The 22747-nt window shown below is 41.1% G+C and overlaps 1 protein-coding gene across 1 annotated transcript; it reads right to left on the bottom strand.

Moving 5' to 3' along the window:
- Window positions 1-1300: 1300 nt before the first annotated feature.
- On the bottom strand, window positions 1301-22466 carry LOC144598493 (zona pellucida-like domain-containing protein 1). Its single transcript, XM_078408645.1, has 10 exons — window positions 22358-22466; window positions 19661-19887; window positions 17277-17461; window positions 16206-16278; window positions 10539-10636; window positions 9465-9548; window positions 6821-6989; window positions 5197-5311; window positions 2996-3019; window positions 1301-1446 (listed from the first exon to the last, which is right to left on the bottom strand). Exons 1-10 carry the CDS (start codon window positions 22464-22466, stop codon window positions 1301-1303), a joined length of 1230 nt encoding a protein of 409 aa, XP_078264771.1.
- Between the last annotated feature and the right edge of the window lie 281 nt (window positions 22467-22747).

The raw sequence follows: 22747 nt of genomic DNA, 5'->3' as shown, positions 1-22747 counted from the left end.
ACTCCCAAATAAGGGACAAGGTGACGTCACGCCCCGCGTGACCTCACCCAGCCATCGCTCATGTGCTCCCCCTCCACCAATGACGGCCGCCCGGGCCGGGAGGCAGGTTGCTACGCAACCTCCGTTAGGCTGCGCCCGGGCTTCCGGGCCTACATTGACTGGACCTACACTGTCTGGACCTACACTGTCCGGACCTACCGCGGCCCCCGGGCCTACAGTGTCCGGGCCTACAGCATCCCCGGGCCTAATACGGGACAAGGGCGGTCCCATATGGGACAAACCAATTTGGGTTGGCAACCCTAGGCATGTTGATCGGTGTGGGCAAGTTTTTATTACCAAAGCCAATTAACCTGCAAACCTGTATGTCATCGGAGTGTGGGAGGAAAGTGGAGCACCCGGAGTTAAACCTCATGGTCACAGGGAAAACATATAAACTCTGTGCAGACAGCACCGTAGTCAGGATCAAACCCAGGTCTCTGGCGCTGCAAGGTCGCAACTCTACTACTGCACCACAGTACCACCCAAAATGTCTTGTGTATCTTTCCCACCCTGACCAGAGTCACCTATTCTGTGAACTGTGATGCCCCATACCAATGCCCAGTCTGTCTTTATCTAAAACAAGTAAACAAATGTTCATAATTTGGAATATGCCTGTTTCGTTGTACTCAATACCAAACCAAGCTGTATACACACTAAATGATCAGAGCAGCTCGCACTTTATTTTTCATTCTACTCTAATACATTGTCATCTGCATCGTGGTGTGCAAAAAAAATTCAGTTTCACTCATTTACTTCACAATATTACATCCTTTTTTGCTTCCAATGTGCAGATTTTGTCAGACAGACAAGGCTAAGTAGACGCAGTAAAGGCATCACAATGATTAAGCAACACTATATTTTAGAATTTACCCAACCTGATTTTCCACTCTTATTATAGTAGAACATATAAATTTACAAAGTGTAATTTTTAAGTAATATTATCTGACATATTTTATACCTTTTTGCAAATTAAATGTAATTGTTGCATAGAGAAAGATGTATGCATACAATCTTCATTGTGTCACGACATATGATCCTAGCATAGGTGCAGTTAAAATTAATCAGTTATATTTTGGTTTCCAAGTGGCAATGAAATAGTATATACCAATATACTCTACAAAATATGGCTCATACTGCCAGTGGCTACAATAAGACTCATCGTCTCTATTTCAGAAAGCTCTAATGGAAGCTTGAATGTGTGCAAAGTCATCAGTGAAAGGTAACTTGTTTATTTTTATATTTTCTTTACATGCTTCCCAGCTTATTTTAAGGTGCTCTTTTTCTTGAATCTTCGATACAGTAGTATACCTGTTGCAATCATGACAATGCAGGTTACAGCCAAGATTCCCAATCCAACTCCCAGACCAGTGTACACACTCAAGGCCTGTTGAGCAGCTAAAGCTGATGCTGGAGGTAAAAATAACAAACATGTTAAACAATGTTCAAGAAATAGAAAGAGCCAACATTGCTTATCTACACTAACAATGCAAGATCACTTGCATGATAAATCAATGAAAGTGTGAACCAAGCATTTGATTGAAATAATAAAATCAACCTCAGCAACCTGGACTAAGGAATCACGGCAGTAGGAAGGAAGAGAGAAAGGGCGATGGTGTGGAGAATGGCAGAGCACATATTCTGGATTACTATATAATGATCTGCCAATTACAAATGACCTTGGGCTCAGATTTAAAGCTTTAAAAGATTGAATAGTTTGCTAGTATTCATTTCTAGCCTTGGAAATGTGAAGTTGCATGCAAATGAGTCAATGAGGAGCTGTGCCATGAATGAAAATCAGCACTTGTGTTCGAGGAGTGGGAGAAAGCAGAAAGTAAAGCTAAAACATCAGATATAACATGGATGCAGGGAAATGCCAATAAACACCAGAATTACTTCATATATTTTTTTTATTTGTCAGTTGAGCTTTTTTTATTGTTGAGATGAGGAATTCATGAAGATTGAATTCGATTTTTTGATGCGTTGGTAAAATTTTTGACCATTAGTTCACAGAAGGGTTAAAGTTATATTTTTAAAAGTCCAGCAAGTTGTAAAATAGACTGGAATGAATGAACTAAATTTGCAGACATCTTTTTGTAACTAAATAAACAATGAATTTGCCATTCTCAGTCATTGAAAACATACTGACCGTATTGTATTCTAACATTTTCATCCATTTTTGGCAATGAGCAGACAAATTCAAGAGAGAAGTCATGAAACAGGACAGTTGCTGAGATTTTCAAGTAGAAAGCTACCTCAGAGGCAACAAACTTTGAAGGAACTTTACCTAATATTCTGTTTCAATTAAGTAATATGATATGAAAAAGCATGGCAGGTTCTTTCATTTGTATCATTAAATTAAGACAATCAAAATATATTTCATATTTACTGAATAGAAAAATTAATTATAATCGCGTCTCTTATCACCCTGAGTTTGTTTGGTCTGTCATTGAAGTGGTTGTAGAAGCATTCATGTAAAAGGTGCAGATATCTGTTTCAGATCACAGAGGGGTTCTACTGTGTGTCCCAGAGTTACACACAGTCCAAATCTGCTAGAAAATTTGTGAAATCTAGGAAGGAGATACTGGGTGGTGTTTGTCATATGGGGTTTCATTAAAGTTGTAGACCAAGCACGTAGAGAAGCAACTGGCAATAGGGAACTCAGGTAGGCATCCTTGGCCATCCTAAACAAAGTAACAGTTGAAATTGCTATCAGCAGAATCATAAAGGTTAGATGTTGTTGAAATTTACGATTGTCAATTTTTCTAATTATATAAATAATTGCAAGGTTTGTATTTTGACAATGTGAGAATGTTGTCTTGTGGAGCACCTATTAATGAACATTAAAAATATCAAAGAAAATGCCTTTGTTAGCAAATGTTAATATTTGGCATCTGCTCTTTTTTTTTCTTTATATTTATGATGAATTTAAGTGCCCTGCAGCAATAGTTTCCCTTACCTGAATCATTATTTGTGTTCACCACTGTGGAAAAAAGTACAGAAGCAAAATAATTAAGAGTAAATGTTTATGCAAGAGGTTGTACACATACATCATGGTTATTCAGCATGTTAGCTAGACTTATTTGTTTGTTTCATCTGAAGTACCAGCATTGAATTTCATATTTCCAACAACATAGGAGGCTATTTAAGTCTATACAAGGTTTCAGATGTCCCATCTATCTCATTCTATTACTTATTTCCAAGCAGACAAACACACACATAAACCACCCCACCCCCAATTTACCTACTATTTACCTACACCAGAAACAACTTACAGTAGACAATTAATCTTCCAAAAAGCATGTGTTTGGGATGTGGGAAGAAACAGGAGGACCAGGTGTTTAGTAAATTTCCAAGACAATCAGATGTGGGGAACTGTTCATTGACGTGGGTATAGATGTGGGAAGTGGAAAAAGAGAAATTAGCTGACAAGGAAAGTCAGAATGAAGAGGAGTGGCAAGAATTCTGGCTTTGAGTTCTCAGCAATCTTAAAAGGGTTGCAAACAAGAAAAACGTTCCTCAAATTAGTTGAGGTGATAATGTGTGTGTGTTTGTCAAAGGATGAGTAGAAGTTTGGTGATGTGAGAGCTTATTGAGATCAACACCATAAAATTGTGCATACCATTCCCCTGTGTACAAATGGTGGTAAACAGATAAAACCTACATACCATGATACTCTGATACAAGAGTATCAGATTCCATTCCCAACAGCCCAACATAGCCAGGGACTCAATTTCTGGGGATGTTGTGCTGGGAGCAGACATTAACTTTGGTTTACTTATTCGCCTAGTCGCCTGGGCTGAGCGTCATTTTGGAAGCCATCATGTGAGCAGGCATCTCTAGGAGTTGGGAAAGTACCACCAACACAATCTGTATAAAGTCCTATTCTAAGGACAATCTGTACTTTCCCAACACCTAGAAATGCCTGCTCACAGAAAGGCTTCCAAAATGATGCCCAGCCCAAGCGACTATTTGTGTGCTAGCCACAGAAGCAGATCTACAAACTCATATTAAATCGCTCCACACTTAAATCTCAATTCCAACAGCAACATTTCTTACTTTAACTATGTTTTGCTGGCTTTACCTTGCACTAAATGTTATTCCTTATCATGTATCTATACACTGTAAATGTCTCGATTGTAATCATGTATTGTCTTTTTGCTGACTGGATAGCAAGCTACAAAAGCTTTTCACTGTTCAACGGTACACGTGACAATAAACTGAAACTGAAACAGTAGTCCAGGTCTCGGAACCATATAGGGGAACAGATATCTTGGTAAACCACGACTTTTGTGCCATGTGAGAGATCTTGATCTCCAAGTATCCTTTTTTCAGTTGATTAAAGACTGTGTTGGTGATCATGAATTTATCCTTCCATGCCGGCTTTCACTGAGACGTTGTGATGCTGAGTTAGGGGAACGATCCACATTTTCCAGGGTTTTTCTGTGACCTTTATTGTGAGAGTGGAGTGGTGCGCAGAAAGAGTAAATGACAGAGGAACTCTACCTTCCAGATATTGAGTGTAAGGCCCATCTGAGACACATCTGTAAAGGTTTTGACAATTTCTCGAAGCAGAGCCTCTCAAAATGCACAAAAGCAGGGATTGGCTGTTTGGGTGTGCCATCTGTGGCTTGAACAGCTTCTCATTCATTCTGAATATTAGCACTGCTCATGTGGAAAGTTTATGGAGTGGGTTGCAACATTTTAGCAAGAAAGATTGAGAAAAGTGCTGGGATTATGACACAATCTATTTTGACACTAGGCCACACTGAGAATGGTTACAGACCACTGTTTCATATCATGACTTGTGTACCAATGTGGAGCAAATGTACAAATTTCTGTGGGTGGCTGAATTTGACAAGGGTATTCCATTAATTGAGAGTTAGAGAATTTACTGAGGTCATACCGGGGCATTTTGATAAAGATTGCGTGCCCACAACCTCATATTACAATGATCCTGATTGGCCAAACATGCACAAGGTCCCATCAGTAGAAAATTATAGTACAATTCTTGGCCACTTTATTTGTTTGCTTTTACCCTGTCTTTATCAGATCCAGGACCAATCCTCGGCTGAAACATTTGGTTATGTTGTTCAATGCTAATGATAGACTTCATATTTCATGTGCATTTTGATTTAAATTGGATTTTAAAAAACATACCATTATCATTCTTGGTCAGGATACTTGAGGAACTAATTACCGAGGGGTTGGATAATGCATCTGGCGTTGGAGTGGTGTGTATGACCGGTGCTTCTCTTTTTGACCTGGCACATTTCTAAAAGAAAAAGGAACATGATTTGAGTAGTTTTCTGCAACTACAAGTTAGAGTCATGGAGTTATTAAACGTGGAAACAGGCCTTTCGGACCTAATTCTCGATTCCCCTACTCTAAAAGACTATGTGCGTTTACCCGATTTACTCCTTAAGATTTTGTACAGTCGCTTGCCCAGAGTTGGGGAATCGAGAACCAGAGGACATAGGTTTACGTTGAAGGGGGAATGATTTAATAGGAACCTGAGGGGTAAACTTTTTACACAAAAGGTGGTGGGTAAATGGAGTGAGATGCTGGAGTAAGTAGTTGAGGCAGATTCTATCACAAAGTTTAAGAAATATTTAGACAGATACATGGATAGGATAGGTTAAGAGGGATATGGGCCAAACACAGGCAAGTGGGACTAGTGTATATGGGGCATGTTGGTGGCATGGGCAAATTGGGTCTATGGGCCTGTTTCCATGCTGTATGACGCTATGACTCTAAAATGGTTAGCAACTGGTAGATACAGATGGCCAGAGCGGATGCAGTGCAGGTGTTTGGCAAAGGGGTTGCCAAGCCAGCATTGGGTCTCACCAATGTAGAGGAGGCCACTTGGAGAGCACGGAATGCAGTCGACGAGATTGGATAAGGGCCCTGGATGGAACTGAGGGTTAGGGTTAGGGACAGGTGTCACATCTCCGGGGGAAAATACCTGGGTTGGGGGTGGAATAGGTGAGGAGGCACGAGCAAACCAGGGAATCGCAGCGAGAGTGGAAAGCAGAAAGCGTTGGGGAGAGGACAATGTATCTAGTGGTGGGTTCACGTTCAAGGTGATGGAAATGCTGAATAATGTTGTGCTAGTTACAGAGGCTGGTGTGGTAAAATGTAAGAATAAAGGGGATTCTCTAAAACTGGCTCGGCAACATTTGGAGTATTGTGCGTAGACAAGAAGCCACACCAACGCCTCTATTTCTTTAGGAGACTGTAGAACTTCAGCATGTCTTCATTGACTCATGGAAGCTTCTGCAGATGCCCATTGAAAGCATACTTTGGGTTGCATCACAATTTGGTTTGGGATCAGCTCTGCCCAAGTCTGCAAGAAATTGCAGAAAGTTGTGGGTGTAGCTCAGTCCATCACACGGACCATAGTCCCCATAAAAGCTGCCTATATAATCAAAGACTTGTCGCACCCCGGGTCATTCCTTCTCCCTGGTCCTGTTGGGCAGAAGATACAGAAACTTGAAAGAACGTATCACCAGACTCAAGAACCCAGCTTCATGGTTTTGAGGCATGTTTCAATTTTGGGACATGGTGCACAATTTGGGACATGGTGCACAATTTGGGACATGGTTCACCATTTGGGACACGGTTCACAATTTTGGACAAGGTTTATGTCTTTGCCTGCAGACAGCGAACCTTCCATCACCGTCAGAACCCCACTCATCAGAGCTGAAACCTTGGGAATTTAGGTCCGACATCTCTTTTTGAAAAGGATGTCAAAACATTTTCATCCTGTATGTCTGGTACTCACATTAAATTCACTGCAAGCAGCTTGAGCACAGAGACGTGTGATGCAGTGCAGATAGAAGGTGGAGACAGCCAGGTCTCGATGCTCAGTGAAGCGGAATGCTTCAAAATAGAATCTCGCAAACTGGTCCTTTCCGTTAGACACGACGTTGGTCTGTGGTTCTTTATTGCATCTGTAGAGTTGAATACATTATTTTAGCTCATATCTCAACCATGAAAAGCGATTTTGTGACCCAGCAAAATTGGAATTGAAGGAAATCTTGTTATATTTTTTGATGGGAATCAGTTGAATTTATTCCTGACCGTCTAGGGTTCAGCAGAGAACCTGGGCGAGGTGCACAAAATCAGGGAGGCAACACAAAAACATGAAGCACCTTATTAAAGGGAAAAAAATATTGCTTCAAAAATATGTCATAGTCATAATAAGGCAATGGAGGCATGCTTTCCTTCAGTATTTTATGGTTAGAGCCCTGAAGCAGGAAGGGTAGCCTTACTGGGGACTGAAGTGCCATCTCCAGTAAAAGCATAGGTTCAAATCCTACAGAAGGAGCTTAAAGATGGTGTTAAGGAAGGACATTCTTGCTATTGAGAGCGTGCAGCGTAGGTTTACTAGGTTAATTCCCGGAATGGAGGGACTGTCATATGTTGAAAGACTGGAGCGGCTCGGCTTGTATACACTTGAATTTAGAAGGATGAGAGGGGATCTTATTGAAACATATAAGATTATTAAGGGGTTGGACACGTTAGAGGCAGGAAACATGTTCCCAATGTTGGGGGAGTCCAGAACCAGGGGCCACAGTTTAAGAATAAGGGGTAGGCCATTTAGAACTGAGATGAGGAAAAACTTTTTCAGTCAGAGAGTTGTAAGTCTGTGGAATTCACTGCCTCAGAAGGCAGTGGAGGCCAGTTCTCTGAATGCATTCAAGAGAGAGCTAGATAGAGCTCTTAAGGATAGCGGAGTCAGGGGGTATGGGGAGAAGGCAGGAACGGGGTACTGATTGAGAATGATCAGTCATGATTATATTGAATGGTGGTGCTGGCTCGAATGGCCTACTCCTGCACCTATTGTCTATTGTCTAATGTTGGCAGGGGATGCCCCTGGTTCAAGCTATTAGAGAAATAATTGAGGCCCGTTCCTGACACTGCGAATGACGTATTGTGATGAACATGTATCTTCAAAAGAAGATGATCTCCGCAGCCCACAAGCAAATCTAAATTTCTCGCAATGATGAGACTAATAGTTGACCCAAGGAAATAGTTATCGGAAGCAAGTGTCAGCAATCAATTTAGGAGCATTACAGCCAGTAACAGAACTTATCATCTTGGCTACCGTGATAGCTGGAGCACGATCAGCTGTATTCTGCTCAGTTATATGGTGCAGCCCTGGCACCTGACTGCACTCATTTGAACATAAATGATTCATTCTGAGGACAATCTGGACTCTTGCAGCACAAAATGCCACAGAAAATCCTTTTTCCCTGTGGCTATCAAACTGTACAACTCCTCTTCCTTGTGTCATGGGGTAGACTGACTCCCCTTCCCCCTCCCTCCCCCTTCCCAATCTTTGCACATCCCCAATCCTGGACTCTCCACTCTTTAATTTCATATTTCATGTATCTTGTTGTGTTTCCATGACTGTTGACAGACCGAATTCCCTCCTGGGATAAATAAAGTTCCCTCATATCGTATCTTTGCAACATGATGCACAGTTGACATCCTCACATAAATTTAATATAGATACATGAAAATTTGTACAGTCAGCATGGTTTTGTGCATGGGACACCAGGATTCAACATAATTCACCAAAAACTGGACCATGGATAGACTGGGTGGTGGGGAAGGCGAAGGTCATGCTTACATTCATTGACTGAGGCATGGGGAATGGATTGGGATGCCATGTTACAGCTGAACAAGACATTGGTTAGATTGTACTTTGAGTATTGTGTGCAGTTCTGGTCATCACACGATAGGAAAGATTTGATTGAGCTGGAGAAGGTGCAAAACATCCATGAGGATGAGTTTGGATTGAAGGGCCTATCAGGCCAAAACTCACTGCTACCAAAACAACAATGCAGGATGGTGAGGTTGGGGAAGGTAGAGGTGAAAGTGTGTGGGAAGGAACTGCAGATGCCGGTTTAAATTGGAGATAGACACAAAATGCTGGAGTAACTCAGCGGGACAGGCAGCATCTCTGGAGAGAAGGAATGGGTGACGTTTCGGCTCGAGAAGCTTCTGCAGAGGTGAAAGGGTGATGGTGCTGCCTTGTTGACTGGCACATAGCCTGAGAAGCAGGGTGACCTACTAGTGATCTAATTTGTGTTCTTACAGAAACACCATAAAACATAGAAAATATGCAAGTAAACTTTACACGGAAATAAAAATAAACAAAACAAGGATGGTTCCTGTTGTGGTTTATAAATGTGGGCAAAAGTGGCAGTTTAGTGAGGAGATTTTAATGACTGGGGCTGAGGTGTCAGAAGTCGGGCTGTCTCTCAGGTACAATCTCATCTCTACATTGATTTATCCATTCCTTATGATTTTCAAGAAATGTGTAGATCACAATAGTGAAGGGGTGAGAATATACGTAAAAAAATTAACTAGATTGATAGAAAATTACTACAGTAAACGTGTAGATTTAGAGCACTTACCCAACAAAGAGATCATATGTTTGGGAAGAATTTAAATGAAATGGTGAAGTTGAAGCATAGCAACGATCAAGAAGGACATTGAACCTTTGTGTGGAAGATAAATGATGATAAATACACAGCAAGCATTTTCACAAAGGCAGTTTACATCTTCCCACTGCGTACATCCTTTTAAATTCTAACATTTGTATGTTTCTGAAAGGAGGTGATACATTAAATTTGCTGTTACTTTAGTTGACTTAGAACAGCATTAAGGGACAGCAATGCTTCTAAATCAGATCAGGAAATAGAACTCCCTGAACATAAAAAGGAATTCAATCTCCAATTTAGAACTGATGCACTACAATGCTGAGAACTATAATCTGCACTCTGTATCTTCCCCTTTGCTCTATCTATTGTACTTGAGTTTGACGTAATTCTATCAATGTATGGTATATCTGATCTGATTGGATAGCATGCACGACAAAGCTTTTCACTGTACCTCGGTACACGTGACAATTATAAATCTAGATCTAAACAAGAGTTGGCTACAGCATACACAACACAAATTGTTATCAGATCCACAGCTAACCATTTACAAACTTTACCACGGAATTACTTTAATGGGCTTTTCTAGGAGAAGGAAGGAGAATGGGGTTGAGAGGGAAAAATAGATCAGCCATGATTGAATGCTGAAGTCTTCGATGGGCCAAATGGCCAAATTCTACTCCTATGTCTTAAGGTTGTAAACACAAAAGAGACCTTCAATTAACTAAATAAAGCTTTCACGCTGGTGGTCGAGGCTGTAGGATTTCAGGTAAGAGATTAAAAATTATTTATGAAAAATACTTTTAGTACAGGTGACTGTTTCCAACTTTGATTCATTATATCTCAAATTATGTCCTGCAATTAAAAGTTTCTACTTTTAGTTCAAGAAACCTTAGAACCATATGAGTTACAATAAATTAAATCTTAGTGCAATGATTTTTGAGAAGGCCGCATTACCTCACGTGTGACATTTCACAGGCCCATGGTCTTGTGACATAGAGGACAAAGCTTTTCTAATTATAACACTCAAACGATTTTTACTTCTCTTACCTTTCAGTTAGGTTGACAGCTTTTACTTCTACATAAATCTTAGTTTTCAAGATGAGTCCTGTGTTTGGGACGATCATAGAATTTTTGTAACCTGAGTCCTGAAAAAGAATACAGTTTACGTATGCTTTTGTGATGGTAGTTGAACTATTTTTGACCATTGAACACAGACCATAGAACAGTACAGCTCAAGAACTGGCCTTTTGGGTTGTGCTAAACATGATGCCAAGACCATCAGCTATCTGACTGCACATAACCCACATCCCTCAATTCCCTACATATCCCTATACCTATGCAAAAGTCTTTAAAATACCACCAGGGGGCGCTGCATGATGGCTGCCTCGCCAACGGTCTGTCTTTGTCCTTTTCCTTCTGTTTGTTTTTAGTTTGTTGTAAAATGTATGTTTTAATTTATCTTTAGTTTTGTATTATGTGGGGGTGGTGGGGAAACTTTTCTTATCTCTTTCCTTGACGGACATGCAACTTTTTCCTTGCCGTATCTCCATCCGCACTGCGGCCCAACATCGTGGAGCTGGCTGGGCCTCTTGCTGGGACTTCTAGAGCTCCAAAACCGTGGAGCCTGTGGACTTTAACATCTCGGAGCGGGCGATCCCTTTGCCAGGGATCGGACTTTGGTGCTCCAACCTGCGGGAGCTGCGGACCTTAACATCACGGAGGTCACGGTCCCTGGTTCGCAACGGACTTTGGGAACTCTATCCCTTACTCCCCTAAGCTGGCTGCCACCCATCCCTTACTCCCCCAAGATGCCAACCTCCCATCCCTTACTCCCCACAAGCTGGCATCCTCCAATTCCCCTTCCTCCCCCCAAGCTGGCTACACCCCATCCCCATTACTCCCCCAAGCTGACTACATCCCATCCCCCTTTACTTCCCCAAGCTGTCTTCCTCCCATTCCCATTACTCCCCCAAGACACTATATCATGCCTTCCTGACTGTTATATTCAATGGCCTGATTTATGAAAGCAAGCATACCATGTGCTTTCTTTACCACTCTATCTACTTGTGTTGCCACTTTCAGGGAGTTATGGACTTGGACCCCAAGATATCTCTGTATATCATTGCTGTTAAGGGTCATGCATTAATTGTAAATTTCCGTCTTACATTTGATGTCCCAAATTGCAACCTATCACACATGCTCGGATTAAACGCCATCTGCTGTTTCTCTGCCCATTTTTGTGGCTGATTTATATTCTGCTATATACTTTGGCAGTCTTCCTCACAGTTCATGACCTCAGCAATCTTGCTGTCATCTACAAATTTACGAACCAACCCGTCTGCGTTAACGTCCGTCATTTATATATATATATATATATATATATATATATATATATATATATCACAAACAGCAGCAGTCCCAACACAGATCCCTGCAGAACTCCACTGGTCACAGACCTCCAGCCTGATTGTCCTTCCATCACAACCCTATTGTCTTCTATCAGTAAGCCAGTTCTGAATCCATATCTGAGTCAATATGACCAAGTCATTGTTAATCCCATGCATCTTAATCTTCTGGATCAGCCTACCATTGGGGACTTTAGCAAATTCCTTACTAAAATCCACAACATTCACCGCCATACCCTCATCAATCACCTTCGTCACCACCTCAAAAACTCGATCAAGTTAGTAAGAAACGACCTGTGTGCAAAGCAATGCTGACTCTCCCTTGGTAACCCATTCTTTTCCAAATGGGAAGTAAATCCCATCCTGAAGAATCCTCTTCAATAGTTTCCCTGCCACTGACATGAGATTTTCCAGCCTATAATTCCCTGTATTCTCTCTACTTTCTTTCGTAAAAACAACATTACATAAGTTGCAAAGATCTTCATTAAGGCTCCTCTTCTTTTACCTCTCTCAATAACCTGGGATAAATCCCATCAGGTCCTGGGGATTTATCCACCTTAATACTCTTCAAGAGCCCCAACACCTCCTCCTTCTTAATCTCAAACTGCCCTTACATATTAGTGTTCACACTGATCTCACTGTCTTCCATGTCCTTCTCTTTGATAAAAAACAAATGCAAAGTATTTGTTTACTTACCGACATTCCCAGACTCCAGGCACAAATTCCCTTCTTTATCCTTGAGCTGTCCGACCTTCTCCCAGGTTTTCCTCGTTTTAATATAGGTATAAAAACCAATTTCTTGGCCTTTCTAATCATTCCCTTGAGTTCTTTCCTATTTTCTTTATATTCCTCAGCCTTCTCCCTGTTTAAACAATCTTAAAACTTATAGAGTTGTGATCACTATCCCATAAATGCTCTTCCACTAAAACACCTGTTACCTGGCCAGGTTAATTCTAACACAAGGTCCAGTATGTTTCCTTCTTGGGTTTATCCACATACTGTATCAAAAAAGCCTCTTGGATATACCTCATAAATTCTACCTCATTTATGCCTTTAGCACTGAGCAAGTCAGTCAATATTGGAAAGGTTCAAATCACCCACTAAGTCAACCCTGTTGCTTTGGCATCTTTCAGTAATCTATCTACATATCTGTTCCTCTATCTCCCGCTTGCTATTGGGGGGCTTATAATAAAATCCCATTCGAGTACTTGCACCTTTCTTATTTCTAAGCTCCACCAATACTGCCTCAGCGGACAAATCCTCCAGTATATCCTCTCTGAGTGCCACCGTGACAGCTCTCTGATTAATAGTGCAACTCCTCCACCTCTTTTGCCTTCCTCTCGATCAAGTCTGAAACATTGAAACCTCGGAACATTGAGCAGCTTATCAAGTCCCTCCCACAACCATGCCATAGAGTCATACAGAATGGAAACATGCCCTTTGGCCCAACTTACCCACTCAGACCTAGGTGCCCTATCCACACTATTCCCAGCATTTGGCCCATATCTTTTGAAACCTTTCCTATCCACATACCTGTCCAAGTATCTTTTAAATGTTATGATAGTACCTGCTTCAACTATCTCCTTTGACAGCTTGTTCCATATACCCCCACCCTTTGTGTGAAAAAGTTGCCTCTCACCTTAAACCTATGTCCTCTGGTTCTTGATTCCCCTACTCTGGGTAAAAGACTGTGTATTTACCCTATCTATTCCCCCATGATCTTATACACCTTTATAAGATCACCCCTCATCCTCCTGCACTCCAAGGAATAAAGTCCTAGCCTGCTCAACCTCTACCTATAACTCAGAACCTTAAATCCTGGCAACATCCTCGTAAATCTTCTCTGCACCCTTTCAAGCTGAACAACATCACTCCTATAGCAGCATGACCAAAACTGAACACAATACTCCAAACATGGCCTCACCAACGTCTTGTGCAACTGTATCATAACATCCTTCTTAACCACCCTATCTACCTGTGATGCCACTTTAAGGAATTATGTATGTGCACTCCTAGATCCCTCTGCTCTACAACACTCCCCAGAACCCTGCCATTCATTGTGTAGGTCCGGCCCTGGTTTGACCTCAAATGTAACACCTTGCACTTATCTATATTAAACTCCATTAACCATTGCTCAACCCACCAGCCCAACTGATGAAGATCCTGCTGCAATTTTTGATAAACATCTTTACTACGATACCACCCAATTTTGTGTCATCTACAAACTTATTAATCATAGATAGACACAAAAACCTGGAGTAACTCAACGGGTCAGACAGCATCTTGAGAAAAGGAATAGGTGACGTTTCAGATTGAAACCTCTCTTCAGACAGAGTCAGGGGAAAGGAAAATGAGAGATATAGACGGTGATGTAGAGAGAGATATAGAACAAAAGAATGAAAGATATGCAAAAATGTAACGATGATAATGGAAACAGGCCATTATTAGCCGTGGCCAGGGTGAAAACAAGTATAGACAATGAGACTCAACAAGACGACTTTGAAGTTGGAATGACTTGGGTTGGGGAGGGATGGAGAGAGGTGAGATGGAAGGGTTATTTGAAGTTAGAGAAGTCAATTATACCACTGGGTTTTAAGCTGCCTAAGTGAAATATGAGGTGCTGTTCAATTTGCATTCAGCCTCACTCTGACAATGGAGGAGGCCTAGGACAGAAAGTTCAGTGTGGGAATGGGAAGGGGAATTAAAGTGTTCAGCAACCGGGAGATCAGGTAGGTCCAGGCGGACTGAGCAAAGGTGCTCAGCAAAACAATCGCCCAGTCTACGCTTGGTCACGCCAATGTATAAGAGTCCACATCTTGAACAACAGATACAGCAGATGAGATTGGAGTAGGTGCAAGTGAACCTCTGCCTAACCTGAAAGGACTGTTGGGGTCCCTGGACAGAGTTGAGGGAGGAGGTATAACTACATCTCCTGCGGTTGCACAGGAAGGTACCTGGGGAGGGGGTGGTTTGGGTAGGAGGGGATGAGTTAACCCGGGACTTGTGGGGGAAACGGTCTCTGCGGAAGGTGGAAAGGGGTGGAGATGGGAAGATGTGACTGGTAGTGGGATCCTGTTGGAGGTGGCGGAAATTTTGGAGGATTATGTCTCCAAGTAACCTTTGCATCCCCTCTCCGTCCCTTCCCCACCCTAGTCGTTGTACTAGTTTCACTGTTGTCCTGGCAAATTTCACTCTCTGCATAACTCGTTATCACCTAGCCCACAGCTAACAATGGACCGTTTCCTTGATCATCGTTACGTTTTTGCATATCTTTCATTTGTTCTATATCTCTCTACATCACTGTCTATATCGCTCATTTCAGTCTGAAGAAGGGTCTCGACCCGAAATGTCACCTATTCTTTTTCTCCAGAGATGCCTCCTGACCCATTGAGTTATTCCATCTTTTTGTGTCTATCTCCAGTATTTTTCTATTTTCCAGCATTATTTTGCCATTGCGGGTTAAAACCTATTATTTAAGATTTACATTAAAAATGTCCACAATTGCAACAGCTGTATGAATTTGACCATTTCCTCTCTCCGGCTATTAGTTACGATAATGCTATTAAACGTGATAAGTATAATTTAAAGATCTCTTTCTTTCCGAGACCAAATGGGAGATGCACTCTTCTTTATATCTTTTGTGTGAGAACCAGCTGCTACATTATCTATTAGATATTAAGTAATCCATCTTTTGGAGATGATCATTACCCCGACCCAGTCAACAGTCTCTTGCCAGTTTCTGAATTCTCCTCAGGTTAAAAAGCAGTATTGCACATGGCAATCCATGAGGTAGACTTCACACAGCCTCACTATACTCATCTGTGTTTATGTTACTCTATTTCTACTCCTAACCTCATTTCTTTCCCCAAATAACCCAAAGGCTATTTACTTGCATGCTGAGTTAATTCCTATGGCTGATTTCTTCTTTCTGTTAATGTTTAATTTCACTACAAACCCATTCATTACTTTCTCGTTTGAACCACATCTCCAACCTAAATCCTGCACTGCGTATTTAAGTCATTTTTTTAAGATCTTTTCCACGACGGAGCCATCAATCTTCCATGCATTTAAATTACTGGCCAGAAAATCAGAGACTCTGTTAATCCAGTAACAGGAAACCCTGTTTCCAAACCTCCAGCATCTTTCCAAAGCATGTTTTGATCAAAATACATTTGATATATAAATTAATCATAACTGAAGGTTCGGTGGTCAGATATTCTTGAGCGCATTTGTCTATTGTGACTTAATTTTTGGTAACATTTTGCAACTTTGATACCTTAATCACTGGATAGAAGATCAAACAACTTACACTGTAAAGCTGAAGTGTGAGCGTGCTCCTGAAGGTCCCATTGTTATCCTTGATGGCTATACTGACTCCTGCACTATAAATCAATTACATCAATCAATCAATCAGTATGAAATTATTACAGAATACAGCAAAGATTTCCTGTTATGATTTTTTAAAATCCATAACGTATCTGAAAACCTTATTAAATTTAAAAAGTACCTAGACGAGGACATGGCGCCAGCAATAAATCTACAGCACTACAGATTGGGAGCTTAGTAAATAGAAACAGCTGAATTAGATCTCTTTAGCCGGCATGGATGGGCTGTCTCCTTCCATGTCATATCTATCAGTGATGCTATATTTGGATCTTGTAATATCTTTATTCATTCGGAATCACAGGGTTTGCAACATAGAATGTATTTTCCTCGGAAATTTTGTTTTCTGGATATTTTGGATTAAGGATGGAGGTGAAATCATTTTGAAGTTGGACCGATCTGATGGAGCAATCTCTATCCTAATTCTGTGTGTAGGCAAGGTGGGAATAGGCTGTTTTATCACCAGGATGGGCCAAACGTTCTTATAACCTTTTAAATAAATAATTCTGAACTACAATACCAGTGGACAGCAATGCAATGTAGGAATTATTATTTCATGGGGGGAGGGGGTGGGGGGACTGATATTATTTAAATCTGCTCCGATGATTCAATCCATGATGTGAAAGTTATATGTAGGAAGGAACTGCAGATGCTGGTTTAAACCGAAGATAGACACAAAAAGCTGGAGTAACTCAGTGGGACAGGCAGCATCTCTGGAGAGATGGAATGGGTGACGTTTCGGGTCGAGACTGAAGAAGGGTCTTGACCCGAAACGTCAACCATTCCTTCTCTCCAGAGATGCTGCCTGTCCCGCTGTTACTCCAGCTTTTCGAGTCTATCTTATGTGAATGGTGTTTGTCCATGATATTATTTAATAGCCAAAGGAAGGAGCAGAGAAGTGTTTAAAGCTCATGTTTTCCAAATGTACATTTTAATTCAGAAATTCTACTTAAAAATGAATTCAGCTAAACAAATAATGAGCAAATTGTTTACTTACACATCCAGTTTAGTATCATTGAGGAAGTACTCCAAAGGGTAGGAGCAGGAATACAGATACACCAATTCCTGGTTGTACGTTATGATGTTTGTTACTGGGTCGTTGGTTTCTATCATACCACTGATATTGACAAATTGGATGTTTGAAAAGTCTTTAAAAGCACCCGTTCCTTGAGCACTGGTGATCTATGTATAGAACAAAATATATTTAAAATGTTGAGGTAAAACTATTGTTTAAATATTATGTTAGACTGCCATACATTCTTAAGCAGTGATATTTGTAACCTGGTCTTGGGGCTACTTGCATTTATTTTCTGAAAATTTCCTGCTGCTCACACTACAGTACTTTCCAGATGGTAGTCCAGGTGAGGACGGCCTCTGATGGTGGAGCTAAAGTTGTAGAGTGATAAACTATGGAAACAGGCCCATCAGACCACCATACCCATGCACCATCAAACACTAATCTGACAGTAATCCCACTAAATTCTCCCATATCAACTCCTTCCAGATTCCGCCATCCATTTACACACTAGAGGCAATTAAAATGGCCAAATAACTACTAACTTGCCTTTCTTTGAGCTCTGGGAAGAAACTGGCGTTCCTAGGGGAAACTGACAAAGTCACAGCGAGAATGTGCAAACTCCACACAGACTGAACAGAGCTCAAATATTGAACCCAGATCATTGGAACTGTGGGCAGCTGCTCTTAACTTATGTTACACTTTTTCTGGGATTCAGTGCTCAAAAGGCCAGAAAATATGCATGTATAAGGAACATATATAATAAATTATCATCAGTTTTTTTTATGGTGCCTCTACGTCTATTAGAGAGAGAATTCATCTATTCAAGTTTATCCAACTCTTTTTTCAGGTGAAGATGCATGTGAATCTGAGCAAGTGTGAGGTGTGAGGTCGAATGTAAGGGGAGTGCATACAGTTAACAACATTGATGTGCAGAGGGATCGTGGAGTCCAAGTTCATAGTTCACTGAAGGTGGCAGCAGAAGTAGATAGGGCAGTAAATGGTATGCTTCCCTTCATTGCTAAGGGTATTGGTATAAGAGTCAGGAAGTCATGATGCAGCTCTATAAGACTTTGGTTAGGCTATTTATGGAGTATTACATGCAGTTCTGGATGCCCCATTTCAAGAAGGATGTGCAGGCTATGAGGAGGGTGCAGAGGAAGTTTACCAGAATGTTGCTTGGATATGGGGGTATTAGCTACAGAGAGAGGTTAATCCAGGCAGTATACTTGTAAACCTCTTCTGCACCTTCTCCAAAGCCTCCACATCCTTCCTGTAATGGGTGCAGAAGAGGTTTAGAAGAATACTGCCTGGATTAACTTCTCCCTGTAGCTAATGTAGTCAACCAAGATGCCCCATCTCAGCTAGTTCCATTTGCCTGCATTTGGTCCATGTCGTTGTGAACCTTCCCCTATTGATATACCTTGATATACCTGTCCAAGTGTCTTTTAAATATTGTTATTATACCTGCCTCAACTACCTCCTCTGGCAACTCACCCCATATATCCACCAGCCTCTGAGTGAAAAACTTGCCCCTCAGATTCCTATTAAATCTTTTCCCTCTCACCATAAACCTATGTCCTCTGCTTCTCAACTCCTCAACCTTTGGTAAAAAGACTGCACATTCACATTATTAATTCCCCTCATGATTTTATACACATTTGTAAGATCACCCCTTAGTCTCCTGTGCTCCAAGGAATAAAGTCCCAGCCTGCCCAATCTCTCCCAATAGCTCAGAAACTTGAGTTTTAGCAATATCCTTGTAAGTCTTCACTGCACTCTTTTCAGCTTAATGGCATCCTTCCTATAGCAGTTATATCCTAAAACTGAACACAATATTCCAAAAATGGCCTCAACAATGTCTTACACAACTGTAACATAACGTCCCCAACATCTGTACTCAATACTCTGACTGATGAAGGCCAATGTGCCAAAAGTCTTCTTTACCATCCTATAGAGTCAAAGAGTGATACAGTGTGGAAACAGGCCCTTCGACCCAACTTGTCCAAATGGGTCAACAGATCCTATCTATCTGTGACGGCACTTTCAGGGAATTGTGCACCTGCACCCCTAGATCCCTCTGCTCTACAACCCTCCACAGGGCACTAATATTCAGTGTGAAGGTCCTGCCCTGGTTTGACTTCCCAAAATGCATCACCTCACACTTATCTGCATTAAACTCCATTAGTGATTCTTCAGCCCACATGCCCAGCTGAATAAGCATGAGGAATTAACAAATTATAAATGGTATGTATTTTTGCAGTTCTATTTTAAATTTTTATATTTAATGCTATCATAAGCTATAATTTCCAAGGTAATTTCTCCTCAAAGTACGCAATTCCTTCAGGTCGTGATGACTGACCTACCATAAGTCTGTTTCCACAGGATGTGGAGTTGACATCACTGATGGGAAATGAAAACCTGAGAACGGGAGGAGAAACCGAATCATCCACCTTTCCGTGGCATTTAGAGTCATGGTATTGTTTGTTTAAAGCCACATGACTCTCGTTGTAACCAGCAAAATAAATTGGGCACAAATAGATCGATAGTTGCACATCTTGGGTTCCACAGACCACTTTGATATCATCATTATCTATTAAAATAAATACCACATAGGTTATGATAACATATTTATAAATAATAGTTTTTGACACCAGTGTAAAAGTAGTTAGATTAGAATCAAGAATGTTATATTGTCATATGTACTGAAATGGAACAATTAAATTTTTACCTGCAGCAGCACAACCAGGTAGTGAACACGAGGATAGACACAAAAAGCTGGAGTAACTTAGCAGAACAGGCAGCATCTCTGGAGAAAACTTATGAAGAAGGGTCTCGACCCCAATCATCACCTATTCCTTTTCTCCGGGGATGCAGTGTGACCCGCTGAGTTACTCCAGCTTTTTGTGTCTCCAGTTTAAACCAGCATCTGCAGTTCTTTCTACACATGTGGTAAACAAGTACTCAATAGATAATATAATAAACACACAAAAATGTTCAATAAAAATATACAATATAATGCAAAAGAAAACAAAGCCTGAAGTCCCTAGAGCAACCAAGACAGTTCAACTTCCTATTGAATCATTAGAGATCTACAGATGTCTTGGATAAATTATGAATTTTTTGAACTTCGCTACCATCTTTCACCAAGTGCCACGAGACATCAGTAAGTACACTTACCCCTTTATATATAGACATATATTAAAATATTTTCATTAAAATTTCAAATTGTTGAAATTAGGTATTTTGAGAAGTATACCTGTACCTGTGAGGCCTAATTGGCTGGAGTATTCAAGGACATATTCAACCTCGTTTCTGGGGTTTACGGTCCTGGCCTGCTTCAAAAGGGCATCTGTCGTACCAGTGCTCAAGAAGAGCACAGTGACCTGACTACCGTCTGGTGGCAGTTACGTCCACCGTAATGAACAGCAGCCTCATGAGGTTGGTTATGGTGCTAATCAATTCCTGCCTCAGGGGGCGGCACAGTGGTGCAGCGGTAGAGTTGCTGCCTCACAGCACCAGAGACCCGGGTTTGATCCTGACTACGGGTGCTGTCTGTATGGAGTTTTGTACGTCGTCCCTGTGACCACGTGGGTTTTTCCCGGTGCTCCGGTTTCCTACCACACTCCAAAGACGTACAGGCTTGTAGGTAAATTGGCTTCTGTATAATTGTAAATTGTCCCTAGTGTGTGTAGGGAAGTGTTGATGTGCGGGGATAGCTGGTAGGCATGGACTCGGTGGGCCTGTTTCCGCGCTGTATCTTTAAACTAAACTAAACTAAACTAAACTAAACTAAACTAAACTAAACTAAACTAAACTAAATGGCCTAGTTCCACTTCAATTTGCCCATTGCCATAACAGGCCAGCAGCAGATGCTATCTTACTGGATTCCTCTCTGCTCTAGACCATATGATAACAGGAAAGCATACATTAGGCTGCTTTTCAGTGACGACAGTTTGGTGTTCACGTAATTATACACTCATCACCAAGCTCCACGTCCTGGGCCCTTTATAGGATTTTTGTTTGGCCGCATTTGCAGTATTGTAAGCAGTCCTGGTCATCCCATTGAGGAAAGGATGTGGAGGCATTGGGAAGGTTGCAGAGGATGATGCCTGGATTAAGGGGTATTAGACCTGATAGAGGTATATGAAAGCATGTCATAGAAAGTGTAGACAGTCAGAAGCTTGTTCCAACGATGAAAATATCAAATACCAGAGGGCATAGCTCTCAGGTGACAGGGGCAAAGTTTAAAGTTGTGCAGGGCACATAGTAATTAGGATGCATGGATTTAATAACAAAGATTGGAGGCAATTGAGGGAAAATGCTTTCACTTAAAGAACGATGTGGCTCTGGAACTTTATTGCCTGAAAGATGATGGAGATTGCAATCCTCATTACATAATGCCTTGATATGATTTAGACTACATGCAATGACCAAGAGTTGGGAATTAGAATTAGTCTACATAGCTCCATTTTTTGGCTGATCAATGTTCCAAATGGCCTCAGATAGATCCAAAAAGCTGAAGTAACTCAGCGGGTCAGACGGCATCTCTGGAGACAAGGAATAGGTGACATTTCGGGTTGAGATCCTTCTTCAGACATTTTCTGCCGAGATGCTGCCTGACCCACTGAGTTTCTCCAGCTTTTTCTGTCTATTTTTGGTTTAAACTAGTCTCTGCAGTTCCTACACATTCCAAATGGCATCCATTTGTCTCATAACGTTTGGTGATTCGTTGGTTCAACTGCAGTCTGTAAAGCCTTATATTAAGCCATCTGCAAGAAATGTTCCTAGCAAACATTATCAGTCGTGATTTCAGGCCCGGTGGCAATTAGCTGCTTTTGTAATATGAATAAAGACAATTCTTTGTTCACATTACATGAGTAATTACATGATCAGATATAGTTAAGAACCAGAAACAAGATGAGTTTATCCTGGGATGTGCAAAGAGTGGGTGGAATTCTCTGGAGAGTAAAAAACACTTGCATTGTTACATCTGACTATATTAATCTAGAGATGTCTGATTCTGAATTTAGGGTTATAGGTCTCCCATTTTTATGAGTTACCTGGAAGTCGATAAGTTGGTCCACAATCTTGATCGTGAATAAATATAGTTTGAGACTCCATTCCCTTGAGAAGTGTCATGCCAATTAGTGAGTAGAGGGGGAACAGCATATTCTCTGTTTAATAGACAAGACACCTGTCAGACAGACGAAAACAAGATAATACTCCATTACACAGATTCATCCTGTATATTTTTCTTCTTGCTTCTCATTAAGTACTCGTTTGCTTATTTTGATCATTTTATTCAGGTGGAAAACATAGTTTTTACTTTTCTGGCATTAATTCTGTACCTGCCTTTATAAACCCAGGGACACCGACTTGTTTTCAGTTCTTTCTCTCCTCTCCCCCAGAAAAATGCTTTAACGTGGGCTTGTGTTCACTGGAATTTAGGA

This window comes from Rhinoraja longicauda, chromosome 12 (genome assembly GCF_053455715.1).
Source record: "Rhinoraja longicauda isolate Sanriku21f chromosome 12, sRhiLon1.1, whole genome shotgun sequence".
Classification (NCBI taxonomy): domain Eukaryota; kingdom Metazoa; phylum Chordata; class Chondrichthyes; order Rajiformes; family Arhynchobatidae; genus Rhinoraja; species Rhinoraja longicauda.
This window is presented reverse-complemented; position numbering and strand designations above follow the sequence as displayed.